Source organism: Ascaphus truei, chromosome 1 (genome assembly GCF_040206685.1).
Source record: "Ascaphus truei isolate aAscTru1 chromosome 1, aAscTru1.hap1, whole genome shotgun sequence".
Lineage (NCBI taxonomy): Eukaryota > Metazoa > Chordata > Amphibia > Anura > Ascaphidae > Ascaphus > Ascaphus truei.
The window spans coordinates 395,651,937-395,672,612 of record NC_134483.1 but is presented as its reverse complement, the minus strand read 5'-3'; the positions used below and the strand labels follow the sequence as shown (position 1 = coordinate 395,672,612).

At 41.9% G+C, this 20,676-nt stretch overlaps 1 protein-coding gene across 3 annotated transcripts in view; it reads right to left on the bottom strand.

Annotated features, from left to right (window-relative positions):
- FSTL5 (follistatin like 5) overlaps positions 1-20,676 on the bottom strand; it is an 816,421-nt gene that overhangs the window by 750,883 nt on the left and 44,862 nt on the right. For 2 of the 3 annotated variants that reach the window (XM_075612304.1, XM_075612313.1), the window contains exon 2: positions 19,892-20,020. The exons of the other annotated variant lie outside the window; for it this stretch is intronic. In XM_075612304.1, coding sequence (XP_075468419.1) covers positions 19,892-20,014 — 123 coding nt within the window. In that variant the 5' untranslated portion in view covers positions 20,015-20,020. The remainder of the gene's footprint in view (positions 1-19,891; positions 20,021-20,676) is intronic. 3 annotated transcript variants of the gene reach the window in all.

Below are 20,676 nucleotides of genomic sequence, written 5' to 3'. Positions count from 1 at the left end.
ACTGGCAGTAGCTGCCAGAGAGAGAGAGAGAGAGAGAGAGAAGCACACTGCTGCGTGAGCCCTTAGCCAGAGGGATTTCACCAAAGACTACTTCAACTAAAGTAAGGATTATTCATTTGTTTACTGACTGCTTAAAGTACCCTTATGGTTTGGTACTGGTTTAGCCAGCCAGCCTGCTAGACAGGTCTGCTGTGTTATTAGTCAGTTTTTCTCCCAAAGTGGAGCAGGATTTATTTTGTTAAAGGGACAGTGTACCCGCATGTTATGTTACTGTGGAGAAATAAAGCCACTGAACGTTTTTATTTATCCTGAAACTATACGTGTGGACTGTTCCCTGACCTAGGCTACAGGCCGTCCTGCCACAGGTGGTGTCAGAAGTGGGATGTCGGACGGCCCCTGTATCTGAAGGGCCACACAAAAAAAAAAAAATGGAAAAAATGGAGAAATTTTTTCTCAGTTCCTTAAGCAACAGCTCCAGCTAGCAGAGAAGCAAGCAGAGCGACAAGCCCAGCAAGCTGAGCGACAAGCCCAGCAAGATGAGCAACAGGCCCGGCGAGAGGAAAAGCTACTCCAACTTCTGGTCGAAGGCCCAACCCCAGGCAGACCAGGGATTCCAAATAACCCACCGGTGATGCTGCCTAAAATGAAGCCAAACGAAGACCCAGAGGCATTTCTCCTCACTTTTGAAAGGGTAGCCACGGCCCACGGCTGGACAGTTGACCGCTGGGTAACGACTCTGGCTCCACTCCTCATAGGGGAAGCTCAGGCAGCCTACCAGGCTCTTCCAGTGGACGAGGCCATGGACTATCAGAAACTAAAGGCTGCTATTCTGGATCGCCTAGGCCTCACGCCAGAGACCTACCGACAGCAGTTCCGGACAGTCAAATATACAAACCGAGACAGACCCCGGGTCGTAGCCCACCGCTTAGTAGACATATGTGCCAGGTGGATACAACCGGAAAAACATGACAAGGCAGAGATCCTTGAACAGTTTGTGCTCGAGCAGTTCATACAGATACTGCCCCCCTCCTCCCGCTCCTGGGTAAAAAGACACGCTGCATTTTCCCTGGATTCAGCGGTCCGCTTGGTGGAAAACTTCCTGGGCGACGACACCCAACAGGATATCTGGGAACGGCCGGTGCAAACACCAGTTGCTTCCGGTGATACTAGAGGCAGGAGAGCAGACAATCGAGGGGTCTACAACCCGCCAGCTCGGGAGATCCAGTGAACCCGATCGGAAGACCCTTTCCCATCTCGGAGGGTTCCTGGTACAAACTCCCGCAGAGACGCCCATCCTGGGTCCGAGGCCACTGGATCACTCAAGGGAGGCCGCCACCCACAGTATTCCCCGAGAACCTGGACTCCTGTCACCCACCCGGTGGAGAGGATAACCCCACCAACCAGAAGGGAGGACCCCATCCAACAGCGGAGAGGTCCAAACACCGAGCCCCGTCGAGAGCTTCCGCGGACGACCGAGTTTGCGGACTCAGGAGATGAGGAAATGGACTGTTCATATGGCAGAACCACTGCCACAGCTTGTCTCCGAGGGGACCACAATCCGTGGTTAGTCCCAGCATCTCTGGAGGGGACAAAAATAAACGCCATGCTGGACTCGAACTCTGGAAAAACCCTGATCCTAGAGGACCTAATTCCAAGCAATAGACTATCTTATGACTCTCCTTGGAATATCGAGTGTATCCATGGGGATACAAAGAGATACCCGACGGCGAACGTTCTACTGCGTATCCAGGATCAAGAGGCTAGCCTACTAGTGGGAGTTGCTCCCTGGCTACCTGCTCCTGTTCTACTTGGCCGAGACTGGCCCACCTCGAAACATTGTTGGCCCCTACTCCTACGGAGCCTACTTCTCTGGTAACGGAGAAGCCCGGAGACTTGTTCCCTTTTTCCCCAGAGATTTTCCCCCGTAGACACCATGTCCCAAAGACACGTAAACAGAGACGTGCGGAAAAAGAGGACTGGTTAAGAAAGGCTGGGATTTTGGTAACATTAGTCAGCCCAAAGGACTGCAAGTCATGGCCGGGGATGACCAGGGTGGGGAACAGATAGATACGGGAGTGTTGCCAGACCTGGATCTTCCTGACTTCCGTCAGAGGCAGAGGGAGGACCCAGCTCTGGCTTGACAATATGAAAAGGTGGTACAGGTCAACAACAAGATAATAGATGAACAAGGTGTAAAAGTGTTTCCACATTTTGAACTGTTGAATGACATACTATATCGTGTGAATAAGGTTACACAAACAGGGGAGGTCATTCGACAGATGCTAGTCCCTAAAGGGTTGATTAAAACAGTGTTTACCCTAGCCCATACTCTCCCATGGGGTGGTCATTTGGGCAGAGATAAGACCACGGACCGCATCTCGTCCCGGTTTTACTGGCCAGGCATACATGGTGACATCATGAAACTATGTGAGACATGTCCTGAATGCCAGTTAACTAGCCAAAAAGGACAGAAGCCGGCTCCTTTGGTTCCTCTGCCCTTGGTAGCCATCCCATTCGAGAGAATTGGGGTAGATCTGGTCGGACCTTTAGAACCCTCTGCGAAGGGACATAAATTTATACTCTTTGTGGTAGATTATGCCACCAGATATCCTGAGGCCTTCCCTCTGAGATCAGCCACTGCTAAACAGGTTGCTCACAGGCTGTTAGAACTGTTTTCTAGGGTAGGACTTCCACAAGTGATGTTAACTGACCAGGGAACAAATTTCATGGCAAAGTTAATGCAGGATGTTCTGAAGTTATTGGAGGTAAAATCCGTCCGGACCTCGGTCTACCATCCTCAGACTGATGGATTGGTAGAGAGGTTTAACCGTACTTTAAAAACTATGCTTAGGAAGTTTGTGGACACTGAAAAGCGAGCTTGGGATGAACTTCTCCCTTTCCTGTTGTTTGCGGTACGAGAAGTTCCCCAATCATCCACAGGCTTCTCCCCGTTTGAGCTCCTATATGGACGCCAACCTCGGGGTATTCTCGACCTACTGAAGGAATCCTGGGAGGAGGAGCCCTCCCCCTCCAAGAATACCCTTCAGTATGTCATAGACCTTAGAAGCCGCCTAGACATGATAGGTCGGTTTCCGAAGGAAAACCTGAAATCTGCTCAAGAACGTCAAGAGAGGCAGTACAACCAAAATGCTCGCTTGAGGGTCTTCCAACCTGGGGACCAAGTGATGTTACTACTACCGACATCAGATAGTAAACTCCTTGCGAAGTGGCTGGGTCCTTTCCAAGTTCTCCGCCGCACCGGGGAGGTGAACTATGAGATCTCTCAGCCAGGGTCCAGGAAGGGTAAACAAATCTACCATGTGAACCTCCTGAAACCCTGGAAAACGATGAGATCGCTGTTCATTCACCCTCGGGAAGGAGAGACGGATTTGGGTCCAAAGCTTCCAAAGGGTAGTACGTACATTGACTATCAGGTTCCCATGGGAGAGCAGTTAACAACGGAACAAAGGTCAGACCTACTTGATGTATGTGACCAGTTCCCAGATGTTTTTTCTGAGCTGCCAGGGCAGACTGATTAGTGTCCCATAGGATTGAGACAGAACCTGGCGTAAAAGTACGGTCCCGTCCCTATAGATTGCCAAAGGGCCGAAAAGACCTGGTAGAGAGGGAGATAATAGACATGTTGGAATTGGGCGTGATCGAGGAGTCCCACAGCGAATGGTGTAGCCCTATCGTGTTGGTCCCTAAACCAGATGGGAAGGTGAGGTTTTGCGTGGATCTGCGAAAGGTAAATGCTGTATCCAGATTTGATGCATATCCAATGCCTAGGGTGGATGAATTGCTTGATTCGCTTGGTAAAGCAGAGTATATCTCCACCCTAGATCTCACGAAAGGATATTGGCAGATACCTCTAGCGGAAGAATCCAAATGCAAAACTGCCTTCGCCACCCCTCTCGGTTTATACCAATTCGTCACTATGCCACTTGGGTTTCATGGGGCTCCAGCCACGTTCCAAAGGTTAATGGACAAGGTAGTACGACCCCATAGGGCATATGCTGCGGCCTACTTGGATGACATTGTCATCTATAGCAGACACTGGCAGTCTCATATAAAAAGGTTAAGGGCAGTCCTAACGTCCCTTAGAGAAGCAGGGCTCACTGCAAATCCAAAAAAATGTGCCCTGGGTAAATCCACTACAAAGTACTTGGGCTATGCCGTTGGGGGAGGGATAGTAAGGCCACTAGCTAGCAAGGTGGCCGCCATAAAGGAAGTCCCCACCCCACAGACAAAGACACAGGTCCGCTCCCTTTTGGGGTTAGCAAGGTATTACCGGCGGTTTATCCCCAAATTTTCAGAAATATCTGCACCCCTAACAGATCTGACAAAAAAGAGTGCCCCGACCCAAGTTAAATGGTCTTCGGAGTGCCAAGACGCCTTTGACATGCTAAAAAAGTGCCTGTCAGAGGGCCCCGCTCTTCGGAGCCCAGATTTTAAAGAGCCCTTCATCATCCAGACAGATGCCTCAGAGGTAGGACTGGGAGCAGTGCTGTCTCAGCAATTTGATGGTGTTGAACACCCCATACTGTTCATCAGCCGGAAGCTGTTCCCAAGGGAAGTGAGGTATTCCGTTATTGAGAAGGAGTGCCTCACTGTAAAATGGGCAATTGAGGCCTTGAGACATTATGTCGCCGGAGTACACTTCACCCTGGTCACTGACCATGCGCCTTTGAAGTGGTTAAACACCATGAAGGACACAAATCCAAGGTTGACCAGGTGGTATATTGCCCTCTAACCCTTCTCTTTTGATATTCAGCATAGACCTGGAAAGGACCATGGAAAAGCTGATTTTTTGTCAAAGGGAAGGAGTGGAGGGTCGGGCTTCAGCCGTGTGGGACACTAGCCACACACAAACAGGGGAGGTATGTGACAGAGTGAAGTCAACTCCTATCAGTTACGCCTGGGAGACATATGTCTGAGTGCTTCATCCAGCACTCATAAGGGTTAACTCAGGTGGAAGTTAGGAAATCAGAACTCTTTAGCTGACACCTGAGAGCCAGCAAGGTAGATAAAGGATCATGTGACTGGCACTAGCTGCCAGAGAGAGAGAGAGAGAGAGAGAAGCACACTGCTGCGTGAGCCCTTAGCCAGAGGGATTTCACCAAAGACTACTTCAACTAAAGTAAGGATTATTCATTTGTTTACTGACTGCTTAAAGTACCCTTATGGTTTGGTACTGGTTTAGCCAGCCAGCCTGCTAGATAGGTCTGCTGTGTTATTAGTCAGTTTTTCTCCCAAAGTGGAGCAGGATTTATTTTGTTAAAGGGACAGTGTACCCGCATGTTATGTTACTGTGGAGAAATAAAGCCACTGAACGTTTTTATTTATCCTGAAACTATACGTGTGGACTGTTCCCTGACCTCGGCTACAGGCCGTCCTGCCACACCACCTAAAATCTGTTTCCCATATTTTCTTGTATTTTCCCCCAAAATCTGTTTTGCGGTGTAAAATCCGCAAACGGATTTAATTGGTCTTAATCTGTGCAGATTCATCAAAACCCGCCATTGGATACAACCCATGGACCGATTTGTAGATTCCATCCATGGATTCAGCAATCCGTTGGAGGATTGGATCCTTCAATTCCATGCACGGGTTGCAAAATCCGCGGAGTATATTGGTAATAATAATAATGAAAAATCCGAAAAATGCAAATTGCCATTTTTGAGATGGATCTGCTGCTGATCCAAATGTGCCAAAAAAAACTTAGCCCATATCTAGTCCTTACCTCCTCTGGTGCAGCTGTGAGGTCTACAGGGAGTTATCAGGTTAACTGTAGATTAGAGCTGCTTCCCGACATCTCCTGCTGGTCCTGCCTCATCTGACACCGGGGATACAATTATCAGAGGACCAGTAGGGAAGAGACAGTCAGCTCTTATTTGCATTTAACCCCTTCAACCCCTATAGTTGCACAAAATGATAGGGACATTCCCAACTCAATTCACCCACTTTCCCCCCATGCCAGCTACTCTCCATCATTCATCCTTCCCTTCCTTATTTCACCCACTCCCATTTCCTTGAAGTACACATAAGCTTTATGATGTGACGTTAACCCCTTCAGTGTTATTACTTCTTCCTATGCATCTCATGGAGCAATTACATATTTTGTTAAATATGTTCTTTTCTGAAAGCCTATGGGCTTAAAATGATAAATGGTGCCTGTAAGGGGTAAGCCTGGTTACAACAGCTAGAGCTGTTGGGTGTCAGCCAGACAATGGTTAATCCCTGTCTGGAGGAAGGCAGGACTACTAATGAACCCATCAGAGTCTAGCAAGGTGTTTAAAAAGCAAGAAACTGAACTTTTTCTCTGTCTCTATTGGCATGTGTAAGGACCACACAGGCATGTCCTTGTCCCCTAGGGGTCAGAGAACGCAGATAGGGTTGCAGGCACACAATTGAAGGCGATAATAAAGCCAATTTTCTGGTGCACACGGTGCTGGGGGAGATCCTGTACTGACCCCAAGAAAGTCACAGAGCAGGGTCACTAGGGCATGCCAGCCATATCTCTGTGTCCTTGATGCAAATGGACACCAGATCCATATACTGTAGGGCCGATGAGTATACTAAAACAAATCTGGGGGAATCACCAACAAGACCCAGGTACATGCTGGGTTCATGCTGGGTACATGCTGCAACATTTCAGTGACATTTCTGCAGACAGACTAATGGCCCATTAACAGCAGGGGCTCCCTAGCAGTCTCATCAAACTGAATGGGACTGCCAGGGACCCATGCTGTGTTAATCCGATGGGCCATTAGTCTCTGCAGAAATGTCACTGAAATGTTTGCAGCATGTACCCAGCATGTACCCAACATGTACTTGGATCTTGTTGGTGATAGCCCCAGATATTCCAAGGCAAGTTTAAGTTAAGTTTTAGAATACTCGCCGGCGCACCTATATGGACTTCCATACAATGAGGAAACTGAACTCTGGACCAGGAAAGCCCTATCCTGTATATTGCTCACCTGCTTTTTGCTAGATATGAGCTGAGGAAAACTCTTTGTCCAAATAAATGCCTATTTTCCCATACCAAGTCTCCTGTTTTCCCCTCTGCATGCATCGCCTACAGTGCATTTCAGATGTAATGAGGTTGGAATATGAATTTCCTCACACTCCCCTGTTTTTCTCCCTGAGGACTTCAACTGCCATATTTATGACCCCTCTCTCCCTTGGTCTTCCCACTTTCTATCTCTAACATCTTTTAGCTTTCACCAATGTATTGCAGCCAGGCCACACAAAGATCTGTTTTTCTACCTATTTTCTACCTATTTTCTACCTAGACCTGGTTTTCACTAAAAATCTTTTCTCTCTCTGACCATCATTTCATCTAATTTTCTCTCTCTCACCTCCCCTTCTACACATCAATCTGTAGAGACCTGTGTTCTATTACCCTACCAGCTTTTGATTACACTTTGTGTTCCTCCCTCTCCTCTCTCTGCTCTACTCCAGACTTTGACAACCTGTCAGGAATTACAATTCTGCCTTAAACTCTTCTCTTGATCATCATGCCCCTCTTTCTCTCTGTCGTTCTTGCCCTTCTAACCTCAGATCCTGGATAAACTGCCACATATGCATTCTGTGTTCCTGCACACATTCCTCTGAATGCCATTGGAGGAAATTTCTCACTCAGATTTCCTTCACTACATATGTATCCTATCCTGTTTTAACTCTGCCTTCTCCCAGGCTAAATGAACATGAAATCTAACCCGTCAACTCTTCCCTGTCTTTGACTCTTTGTCTACACAGACCACCATCTGCTTCCTGTTTTTCTTCCTCCATTTCACCTCAGGACTGCTTGCTGCTTGCTGACTATTTAAAGACAAATGTGGATTCCAATATGTCAAATTCTTCAAAATGCATGTATACTCTAGGACAGAGGTACACAGTAGAGCTATACTCACAAGTTCACAATACAATTTAAATCAGCCTGATGAAAGGTCTATGTGGGACCTGATATGTTGTTTTTCCCCGTTCTTGGCTGTTACAATAAATGAAGAATTGCATTGTGAACTTGTGAGTAGAGCTCTACTTTGTACCTCTGTCCTAGAGGAGACCTGCATTTTGAGGAATTTGGAATATGTTGTGTTGGCTGCAGTAGCAGGATTCTCCTCACTTGAAACTGTTCCCCTGCACTTTTGAACTGTTCCAATATGTCAAGACAACCCCTCTGTATCATCCTCGCATTCTGTACCTCTTCCTAACTCTCCACAAGCCTTCCTCAACTCTTTTTTCCCTGTCACAGAGGAGGATGTGTTGCTACTGATCTCCTCTTCTCCTTCTACCACTTCCCCTCTCGACCCCATGAGTTAATTTTTTCACCTGATGTAAGCCATTCATATGGTTCACTTATATTACCCCTTCATTGGACACTCAATTTTACTCTATATTTGTTTGCGTTTACGCCCCAATTTTGTATTTTCAGTCAGTGAAATACAGGCCCTTTCAATAAGTGAACCCTATATGTCAATCAATGAAGACAAAGTTGTTCTGAGGATAATTCATCAGTTCCATCAAAAGTGTCCTCATTCTTTCACATAAATCAGGAAATTGTACTGCCTTCACTCTGTCCACATCCAAAGAATGAGAAGGAAAGGAACCTACCTCTGCATGTCAGAGATGTCTAATGGAATACCAGGAGATAATTCAGAAATCTAAGAAGTCATGAAGCCTACTCATCCTTTTTTCGGGGGAAAACAAAGCAGAGAAAACTTCCAAGAGATTTGTTGCAAGATGAATCATGCACACAATACGATTCCAATGGGCCAAAAAGTTCACTCTACCAGAGACGTAGCGATAACCTTGATCGAGAAAGCACAAGCATCAGCAGAGCAGATTTGCAAAGCAGCTACACGGACAAATATACTCGCTTTTCTTTCAGGTTTCAATAGATTAAACTGTTTTATTTCCTGTGCCCCTTTTTGTTTCTTCCCTAGCTATTAATACAGCACAGGGAGCTGCTGAATAGACAGAGAGGAAAGGAAATATTTGGCTTACCGCAAGTGTATTTTCCATCAGTCCATCAGACAGCACATAGCTTTTCTTTCCCTTGTATTATGGTTTGAAAATACATTTATGTTTTGAAGGGAACCTTATTGTCTTAATGATTTATTTTCAACTCGCCAGCCTGGCGTTGTCGTAAATGCGTTTCTGCATGCCAGGGATTGAAACAACAGGTGCTACATCACTGTTAGGCTGCAGGTTGGACTTTTTCAGAAATGTTGATTGCTTCCAGAAGAGGAAACTTCTTCAAGTGAGTAAGACCATTTCAAAGCCATTAAAGCTGCTCCTATTAAATAAGACTAACAGTAGATAATATTGCTCACGCAATTTGGAAATTTCTCAAAAGGCAATAGAAAATGTTGAAATTGTGTTCAATGGAAAATGTATTTAAATGCCTTAAGTGTTGCTACTGTATACTTATAGTAGGTGTATTACCTTAGAGGAGTTTAATATGAAAGCTCTTGATATGTGGGATTATAATGTACAGGTCTTTTGAAATTACAGATCTCTTCTTAAACTGTATTCCTCAGGTGTATCACAATCTACAGTACAATGATTATACAGTTCTTCAGGACAAATATGACTATTAAAGCTCTGATGCATGAATATGGTGAAAATGTAAAATTAAAAATGTAATGCCTCTATTTTGTATATACTTTGCCACTATTTTATATTGCTCATCTTTAGATATATCTTATAGAATATGTATCTGTCTTCAGAGAGTAAGTCAGACTTCAAGAATTTAGGCTACCGTTCAATGAGGCTACCTTTCAATGAGTGATACGGTCTTTCAGTGTATTATACTGTATGCAGCTCTAAGTTTTAATCTTCAAAACATTTACAAGACCTTTGCTAGGCTGTAAACAAACACACAACACATTGCCAATGTGCAGTACTTTCTTGACTTCCATGTTGCCTTTACCTTAGCCTTACAACAATTCTTTATTTATAGAGGAGTATTCAGTTGCGTATCATTTTGAAGATTTTTCCTTCATTTATTTCATTTCCAGTAATAAAATATTGTGCAACACTGTTTAAAGCAGATATTACAACCCAGGCTGTATGTCCATCAGATGCATTATCAAAAAATATTGTCACCAGAATATACTCCGGACACCTGTAGAGCACATATTGAAGAGACAAGAAGTATTTGTAAGAGACTCACTTACTGTCCCTTCAATATGTGCCACGTCTGGTGCCTCCCCACCCCTCTAAAAGGATAAGGCTGTACCCCCTTTCTTTCATTATCGCTCTTCCGTTGCTTGGAGTATATTCTAGTGCCAACATTTTTTGATAATGCGTCTGATGGACTTACTGGCTGAGTTAGAGGAGATGACTGTCACAGGAGACTGGGACAATTTCAACAGGATCGCAATCACCAGACAGAATAAAGGAGTTAAATAAAACAGGAGTCCCCTTAATATCTGGATCATCTACAGAAGATGTTAAGTCAATTTTAGTTGGTTTATAACCCAACTAAAAGAGAAAAAAGACAAAAAAACAGCGCACAACGCTCATAGTATAGTAAATTTGACCCGGTGTTGCGCGTGTCAAACGGATGAATACAACCAGCTGGAAATACTGGTCCGGGTGAGGAACACACAGCCATGGCACACTGAACTTCAGTCAAAAGCAGCCGGCAGGTCTCGTCAACGGGAGATGACGTCACTTATTTCCAAGCAGGACGCAGACTTCTCTGGGACACTGGTAGTGACACCGAATGGTGGAGTGCTGCTACATATCCCAGCGGCTTTACCTCGCCTTGAGCCCATTTTTTAACGTACGTGCTCAAAACACCCACAGCGTAAGTGTTGCTTTTTTTCCCCCCTGCTAGCGTTCTTAAACTTCACATACACTAGCTGATAGAAAAAAAAGCCGCATGTAACATTTGCATGGAGATTTGCCATCTCCATGCAAGGCTGTTACAGGCGATCGTACACGAATTAAAATCATTTTAATAATAGTGTTCATGAGCAGGGGGTCTCCGGAGCTGAACCACATTGGTTTCAGGTCCGAGGACCCCCTACTTCAGGAGATAAAGGCCCCGTTATGGGGTGCCGTATCCCCTGCAGAATTTAAATGTCCCGATCACGTGACGCGGAAGCTTGAAACTGCAGGGGATACCGGCACCCCATAAAGTTGCCTGTATCTCGGGAAGCAGGGTGTCCCCGGACATAAAACCAATGCGGGTCAGCTCCGGAGACCCCCTGCATTATTTGCCCATTATTAAACACTGCATTAGCATACCTAAATAAAGTAAATAAAAACAGTAGCCAGCTAATCCAATGAATACAAGCAATAACAACATCAACAATAAATTAATTAAATCATTAACCAATGAAACCAATTAATTCCTAAACTAACTCAAAATGAATAGTAAAACTAACCAATCAAACCAATGAATTACTACAACATTAATGAATGTAAACATTAAAAGACAAAGAAATACATTCAAACAATATCTGAAATAACCATAAATTCATTTTGAGTTGGTTTAGAAATTAATTGTTTTGATTGGTTAATGGTTTAATTAATTCATTGTTGATGTTGTTATTTCTTGTATTCATTGGATTAGCTGGCTACTGTTTTTATTTAGTGAAGTATGTTTTTTTAGAGTTCGGTTTTATTATTGTGTATCTGGTGCATTAATGTATTGTAATTAGGGTGCCCATTGAGTGCTATAGAGGCTTATCATGCCCATATTATTATTATTATTATATGGGTATGATGTACCACTATACTACTCAATAGGTACAGGGTTGGTATAGTCAGTTCAGGGTGGGTGCTTAGGCCTCCCGGGTTTGTATCGGGGCAGGGTGGGTTAGCCCCTTAATGACTATAGCGTTTAGTAACCGCTAAGGTGATTAAGGGGTTAGGGGCCATTAGAATGTCTTTATTATGTATATACTGTATGCTTTCTTTCAACGGAGAACAGAGGGACCTGCTGTTGTGGTAAGTATAACTGTATTTATTTACTTTATTTATGTATGCTAATGCAGTGTTTATTAATGGGCAAATAATCTATTATCCATATCTGGATAATAGTTATTTTGCACATTATTGTACTGTATGTGTTAGGGGGTGTATTTAGTTAGAAATAATGTTTAGTATTTTTGTAGGCACAACATTGGTACCGCATGCCCGCTGGTAACCCGGGACTCCCGCGGGGACCCCGGGATGGCCGCGGGGTCAGCCGGGGACACCCGCACGACCCCCGGCCTCCCTCAGGGTCAGCCGGGGACACACGCCGGCCTGTTGTATGGGTGCTGCGTATGCAAAAATGTAAAGCAAGAATTTTTTCAAAGTCCAGCTTTTTTTGCGTCTACCTTCAGCTGACGTGTTTGTTTGAACGCAACTTTCGCGTACGCTAAGGTTACGTAGCTTAGTGCATCCTGCTTAAGGGCAGAATTTAACGCAAACAGGGTAACGAACAAGCAAAGTTGGACTTAGAAAAATTTCCTGAAAAAAGTCAGTTTTAGAGCGCAAAGTGCCTGTTTGCGTGGCTTAGTGCATCGTGTTCAGCGCAACATCACGTTCTAAGAACACTTTGCGCTCCAAAAAACGACTTAACAGAGCTTAGTGCATGTCCACCTAAAGGTGGATGTCCACTAAAAAGGAGAACTTGAAATTAACGTAAATGAGTACAGAGAAAAGAGTATTGCCAATTTTGCTGAATGCAGTGCTTCACCTGCAAAATATGTGAATTCTACATGTGTACATGTTTGCGAACACTTTTTGAAAATATATGAAAAACGTAACATGTCAAAAATGTTTGTTAACTGAACTAGGAGATTTTGCACAACTATTGAGTTCAGTGTCTGGTGTAAGTTTTGTTTCAAAATTTGCTTCAGTTAATGACAGTAGCAAATAAGAATGACTTGACTAATAGTAACGAGGTGTAAAGCACTAAATATCATAACTCATCTGTATAGTTATTTAGCTGCAATAATGGTCAGAAAGTTCACACTACAACAAATGAAGAGCCCTTCAAGGTATCAAATAGCTTGTGCCCTACAAAATAATTCCGATAATGCATTTTCCAGTCCCTGTTTATAACCCGATTCATACTTTTGTAAGACTCATAAAATTTAATTGGAAAGCCTAATAATACTTAGTGATGGGATTGCATATAGTAGATTGTATTATTTTGCTTAGTAGTTGTGAATATGTATATAGGGCAATCAATGTTTCACTGTAAATGTGCCAAATAATTATGTGGAAAAATAATGCTAACTTGCAAGATTACTGTTATTTTAGAGCTCTATGCATGAAGTGCCATATATATTTACGATCCATTAGAACAAATATTGCTTTGTGTTTCTGTTTCCTTTGCAGGGTTCATTTAACTTATTCTAAGAAAACGGATATGTCTCTGTACCGTATTTCTTGCATTAAAATATGAGCTTTGTGCATTCAAGCTTTACAATTCAAATTCTCATTGACATTTGAGAAAGTGGAATTTTGTACATGAGGTTATGGTGCACATTATTATCAAGCTATGCATATGCACGAATCCTTGTCACATAAAGATTATAAGCTATTTTTTTTTGCCTGGGGCACAGGGAGATAAAGTGACTTCCTCAAGGTTACAAGGGGCTGACACTGGGATTATAAATAACCATGCTCACCCACTTCAAACTCAGTGCCATTGTTTTCAGAGTCAGCACCTTTACTCGCTCCTTCAGTCCTTTATGTTGTTAGTCTTTCATGACCTCATGCAGTTATAGACCACTGCTGTAGCATATTGTGCCTCTGCAAAACTATCACAAATCTAGTGGTTTAATTTCTAGAATTTTTCTTTTAAATTGCAGCACGTTTACACAAGTCTCAAAGATGAACAATGTGGCAAAATGTCAGTAAAATATTGCTAGATAGGGAGCGAAATGGCAGCATAGAAATTTTGCACAGCTGAAAGTCAAAAGTGCCTAAGATTTTATAAAAACTGAAGTATATAATGGGTCATGAGCAAGTGCTTTTAAGTCTTCAGTTTTGGTGTGTGCGGAAGTAGGAGACCGAAAGGAGAAAGATGCAGTGACAGTGAGATGTGACTGTCAGTATGATCGTATTTGTAGTGATATTGAGTGTGAATGTGTGAACGTATTGAGTATTAGGGGCAGATTCACAAAGCAGTGATAAAATCAGTGCTTTTGCGTCCGACAATGCAATTTTTTTATCGTGCTATAAGACATGAGGCCAAAAGTGGGATTCACTAAGAAGTTACTGTAAGGCCACTTTTTAAAATCTGATTTAAAAAATGCACTATTGTGCAACCTGTTTTTTGTATGAGTGCTATCGTGCTATAAATTCTAAAGCGTGATAGCTGATAGAAAAAAATGCAGCCTGTAAGAGTTGCATGGAGAAGAGTAAAAACATTGATTTTGACAATAGTGTACATGAGCAGGGGTTCTCCTGACCTGAACCGCATTGGTTTAAGCCTCGGGACCCCCTACTTCCCGAGATACAGGCCCCGGAATGGGGTTACAGTATCCCCTGTGCTTTTAAATCTCCCGCGTCATGTTACTGTGGAATTTAAATTCTTCAGTGGCATTACTGGTACCTCCATTTGATAAATACTTTTTTTCTATTGATTGTTGTTTTTTAGTTTTCTGTTTATTGTTTGGCTTAAATTGTTTGTAATTTGGATGGCTTGTTTTTATTTCATTTTTCGATTGTTTAGCGTTTTTAATTAAGTATTTATTTTGTTGGCTACTGGTTTTTTATTGATGTGTTGGCTAGTGGTTTTATTAATTAATTGATTTGTTGGCTAGTGGTTTAAATTAAGTAATTGTTTTATTGGTTAGTGCTTTTATTTATTCAATTGATTGGTTGTCTAGTGCTTTTATATATCTATATAATTGGTTGGCAAGTGCTTTTATTTATTTAATTGGTTGGCTAGTACTTTTATTTATTGGATTGGGGTGTTTAGGTGCTTGTGTATATCTTTTATTATTGTATATGTTTTGCCTTCATGCTTTTTTATTATGGTGACCATTGACTGCTATAGTGGCTTATCATGCCCATATTATATGGGTATGATATAACACTATGCAATCAATGGGTAGAGGGTGTGTGGGCCCGGGGTGGGTGGTTAGGCATCCTGGGTGGGTAGCGGGGGAGGGTGCCTTTACCCCTTCATTGCTTTGCGGCTATCCGCTAAGGTAATGAAGCTGCTTTAATATAAATTTTATTAATAGTGTGCGTGAGCAGGGGGTCGCCTGAGCTGACGTTAGCATTTTTAATTATTTATTTGTTTTGTTGGTTGCTGGTTTTAATTAATTAGTTTGTTGGCTAGTGTTGTAAATTAATGAATTGTTTTGTTGGCTAGTGTTGTAAATTAATTAATTGTTTTGTTGGCTAGTGGTTTTATTTGTTCAATAGTTTGCTTGGCTAGTTGTTTATTTAATTGTATTGTTTTGGAATAACATAATTGCAATAATGTAGCTATTTTGGTGATAAATTAATATTTGTTATGTTACTATTAGGCTATTTAGTTCTTTTATTGTTGGGGTTTTTAGGTGCATCTGTATTTATGTGATTCTTTTGTATTTTTGGCCTTAATTATTTTTATTACAGTAGGTTGACCATTGAGTGCTATAGTGGCTTATCATACCCATCCACAGTATTGGTACTGCAGGCCAGCGGGGAACACCTGAGGACTCCCGGACACCCATGGGGACCACCCGAGGACCCCCGGACACCCATGGGGACCACCCGAGGGCCCCCAGACACCCACAGGGACAACCTGGAGGCCCACAGACACTTGCAAGGACCACCTAGGGACCCCTAAAGGCTTCTGGTATTATTCCTGTGTTTAAAAAAATTAAAAAATACTTATGTGGGGGCACAGGTTTATCTGTGGTTAGTACATATTGTAATGTTTTTTTGGGCAGAGAAGGTGAATGAAGGGCCAAGTACCCGCTTCACTCACCCCCTCTGCCCCCAATAAAGCTGCTGTGGTTCTTTAACCCCTTCATTGCCTTAGCGGTTAGCCTGTAAATGCATTTTTATTGCATGGGATTGATTCCAGGGGTCTCCGGTGCTGATATTAATGGGTATCAGATGCAGAGACTCCCGGCATCAATCCAATGCAGGAAAAATTCATTTTTTTTTCTAAGTCCCCCCTCGCCGCTTCTCGGCAGCTTCTCACCACCTTCCTGCCAACTTTCCTGGCGAGAGCATTTTGAGAGGAAATCTCTATTCTAGAGCCGCGATTAGCCTCGATAAGCGAATCGGAGCTACTAGAATTTCACGAGTTTGAAAACCTGCCGATAAATGGCTTCTGGCCACTTATCGTGATATTTTTTTTCTCGGGAAAAAAAAGATTGCTGAAAAGGACTTTTAGCGGCAACTTATTAGGGCTTACTGAATAGCACACATGTGTGTGCAATATTCTAATTAGAAAGGAGGGGTTTAAATAGCTGTTCTCCTCCTCTCTTGTCATGCTCCTTGAGAAAGCGCCAGTGACGGCGTGAAACACGTGGGAGGAGGAGCTTGTTCTTCATGTGTATGTTACACATTTTTATGTTGCTCAATAAAGATACTTTTATTTTAATCATTTTTGGCTAGTGAGTTCCGCTTTTTCCATGGTTTTGGACGTCACACCGATCCCCTCTTTCTTCATTCTTACTGAATAGCAGTAGGTCTTTTTGCCGAAAAGGGCTTGATAAGTGGCTTATCGCTATCTACTGCATAGGCCCCACAGTATTTGTATTTACAGTATATTGATCCAGAGAAAGGCAAAAAACAAAACCCTAGAGAAGCATTATCCAATGATATCTCAAAAGGTGAAAAATAAATTTCTTCCTGACTCCATACAATGTCAATCTGATTTCTCCCTGGATCAACATCTTTCCCATGTTTACTTATTTTGTAAATCACTGTATACCTTCTAAAAAGATGTACAACCTTTTTAGAAGATATCTATTGTATCTGCCATCCCAGTCTCCATGGGTAATGAATGCCACATTATAAATCCCTTACTAGAAAGAACCCTTTCTTTGGTTGCGGGTGAAAACTGCTTTAATCCAACCTTAAGGGATGACCCTGTGTAGTTTGTACTGCAATTCAGATAAATAGTTATTTTGAAAGCTCCTTGTTTTGACCCTGAATATATATGTAAATAGTTATCACATACTCTCTTAGATGCCTTTTTTCTAATGTAAACAAATCTAATTTAGCTAGCCTCTCCTCATAAATCAGATTTCCCATCCCCATTGTTTATTTGATGGCTCTCCTCTGCACTTTTTCTAGTTTCATAATCTATTTTTTATGGAGTGGTGCACAAAACTGTACTCCATATTCAAGTTGTTGTCTAACTAATAGAGATGGGTGATATTTTTTGTGTATGAGGATCCACCTTGGATTGTTCAGTTCATTTGGTTCACGGATTTCCATGGACCAGTCTCAAAAAAGGTGATCCGCCTTTTTCATATTTTCTTTTCTATCATTAAGAATTCTCATGGTGGATTAATAATCCTTGGTCGATTGTTAAAAATCCACTCTCAGATTAAATCCGAGAGGGGAGAGAGAATGCAGAATTTTAACATTCTTTTGTGCGGGTTATGGATTCAATATAGAATCTGAGTGCAGATTTTTACAAATCGACCCGGATTGTATCCAGTGGCGGATTGAAGTGAATTCACTCTGAATTTTTAGTACTCAATCCATGGGTGTATTTTGGTAAAGGGGATGGATTTTGTCTAAAAAAAACAGGGAAATTATGGAAAATGGATTTGGACTGGTTCGCCCATCTCTACTTAATAATGCTTTATACAATGGCATAATTATTCTTCCATCCATACTCCGTTTAATGTAAGGTAAGATCTTACTTGCCTTTGCAGCAACTGTATGACATTGAGCACTATTGCTAAGCCTGCTATCTACAAGCACTCCTAAAACCTTCTCCATCAAGAATTGACCTAATTTTGCCCCAATTCATTTGTAAATAGCCTGTTCATTCTTGTTTCCCAAATGCATAACCTTACATTTATCTGTATTAAACCTCATCTGCTTTTTATCTGTCAAATTTTCTCCTCTATCCAAGTCTTTCTAGAGAGAAATGACATCCTGATCTGGTTTGACTACATTACACAATTTAGTGTCATTAACACAAATGGAGACTTGAAGTTGGCTCTCTATGTGAACCTGAAGGTTATTAATAAACAAGTTAAAAAGCAGTGATCCCAGTATGATCCCTGAGGTACTCCCACTTACACCTTTAGCCCAAGCTGAAAAGGTTCAATTTATGAAAACTCTGCTGTCTATCCTTCATCCAGTTCAATTTGCTTTATTTTGTAGACTAACCTCTTGAGTGGCACTGTATCAAAAGTCTCTTATGGAGGGAGAGGTGATGCTTAAGTCTTATTTGCTACCAGAGTTTGGTGCTGTCCTCTTATGGAGGTAGTTGCGGTAAAGGCAGTATTAATGCTTAATGTTAAGTGGCATAGCATGGTAGTGTCCCCTTATAGAATGCTTATTATGGAATTTGGATTGGCCCAGCAGGCTGGTGACTGGTGTACACATTTGTATGGAAGTCAATATATACATGGTGCTGAAAAGGTCTTATTAATTTACAATTATGTCTTGGTGTTTTGTGTGTAGGTGTAACAACCAGGGAGGTGTGTGTGGGGTGGTACAGCCACAAAACAAAGGGAAAAGTGAGGATTCTGATTGTCATGTCCAAGTGAATTTGATAATTTGCTGTAGTATAATGAGATACTTTTTTTATTACTCATTGGGCTAATAGAGAGGAGGAAGATCACGCCCATAAACTTTTCAAATGACAGAGTATATTGCAATTAAAATTTGTATGAATGATTAAAGTTAACACATCCTCTATTACTGTGATCTTTTCTGCTGACTTTATACCCAAAAACTCAACTTAACTTACCCAGGTATCCTAAAATATTGTCTTTTAAGAAAAATTTAGGAAACTGTGAACACCTATATCTTCCTTAATTTTTCCCTTGAAATTGCTCTCTGGGGGGGCGGGGGGGGGGGAGATGTTTCTATATTTTTTGTTAAACTGCTAAATTATCCCCAACATGTCACATTGCTTGAGTACTCAACATCCAATTTTTGACAAACTTTTGCATAAAAAGATTGTATGAGGGGTCAGGTGACTTCAGGTCACATAGCCATAGTTCTGTGTTTCTTTGAAAGCGTTTCATGAATTTTCTTGCCAAAAACTATTGTCAAACTTAGTCTGCTTCTCGAACTTCAGCAACAAAACTGTACATCTCTACAGGTGGCACCTGAGTGCTACAGGTCTTCTGGGATTGTCATCGCTGGCAGGCCCCCGATGATGTGAATGGAAGTAAAGGGGGCTCAGTGACATCATACAAATAAACACAATTACATCATACAAAAAGGAGGAAACTTATCCCACCTCCCCACTTTGTATTGCTCACAATGTTTAGAAACTAACTTTAAACAACATTTAGAAATATTGATAGGTGTCTGATGTGTATATCTAAAGTAACACACAAAAAATATATAATAATAACAATATAACAAAAAAAACAAAAGGAGGAGCAAGCACACTAGCAGTGATGTTCAGTGCATATTGCTAATCAGCTACAGTACAGATCAAATAACACAAATGCTCCAAAGACTCAGGAATGTAAAGTAATATACAGTACTGTAACACTTGGCACCCACATCTCCTTATGCATCCGGATGATCGTTCTGAGTTTGGAACGTTATAATATAGAACACATATTTAACTATTTAAACAGGTTACTGCCATTGGTTCATCTTGATAGTAGGTCAAACAGCACATTTAAGGTACTGTGAGATTTATTTTTCTATAGCACCTATTTATATATTAAAATATATATCCACATATACAGTACATATATATATATATATGAATTACCTTATGTCGTAGTCTTACAAAAGGTAGAAAGGGCTTAAGACCATATTCTTCTTCTGCTGGCCTCCCTTCAACCAGCAGAAGAAAGCATCCAAGATACAAAACAGCTGACCACCACAATGACATCTTCCTCTGGTAAAAATATAAAAAAGGTACAGTGTTAGGAATAATAAAAAATATATAGTTAGAAATCAAGGTGTTATTTTTTTCTTTGGATCATTACAAATGTTTAATGCAGTACATCAGTATATTTATAAACTAGAATCCTATGGGGTCTAGTCTAGTAGCTTTGATAAGTGACTAACGACTGTACAATGCACTTTACAAGCGATTATACATGTGAAGCTATTCATAAAGCCGTAATAACATGTCAAAATCACCTGTAATCGGCTTTTTTACAAGCGTTCTCTTTCTACCTAGTAATAGGTCAAAAAAAGCTAAAACTTGTATTTTTTGCCAATAACTGCTATTTAAGCAACAAATCGTAGCAAATGGTGGCTGAAAAACATCTATTTTTTGGCACCATCTAAAGGGTGGCGAGATATAGATGCAGCGGCCATTATTTTAACACATACCTAGGTACATCCCGCATTGCGTCACTTGGTGGACCTGAGATGGTCAGTTGCAGACTAATGGCCCGCCGGAGTAACCCTGCTGTGTGAATCCTACGGGGCTCTGCATACCTGTAATAGACGCGCAGTAAGAGATAGGCTGAATCAGTCACTCTAACTGCGCGCCTCTCACAGGATTTGCAATTTTCATCAGACAAAGTATAATTTATTTTTACC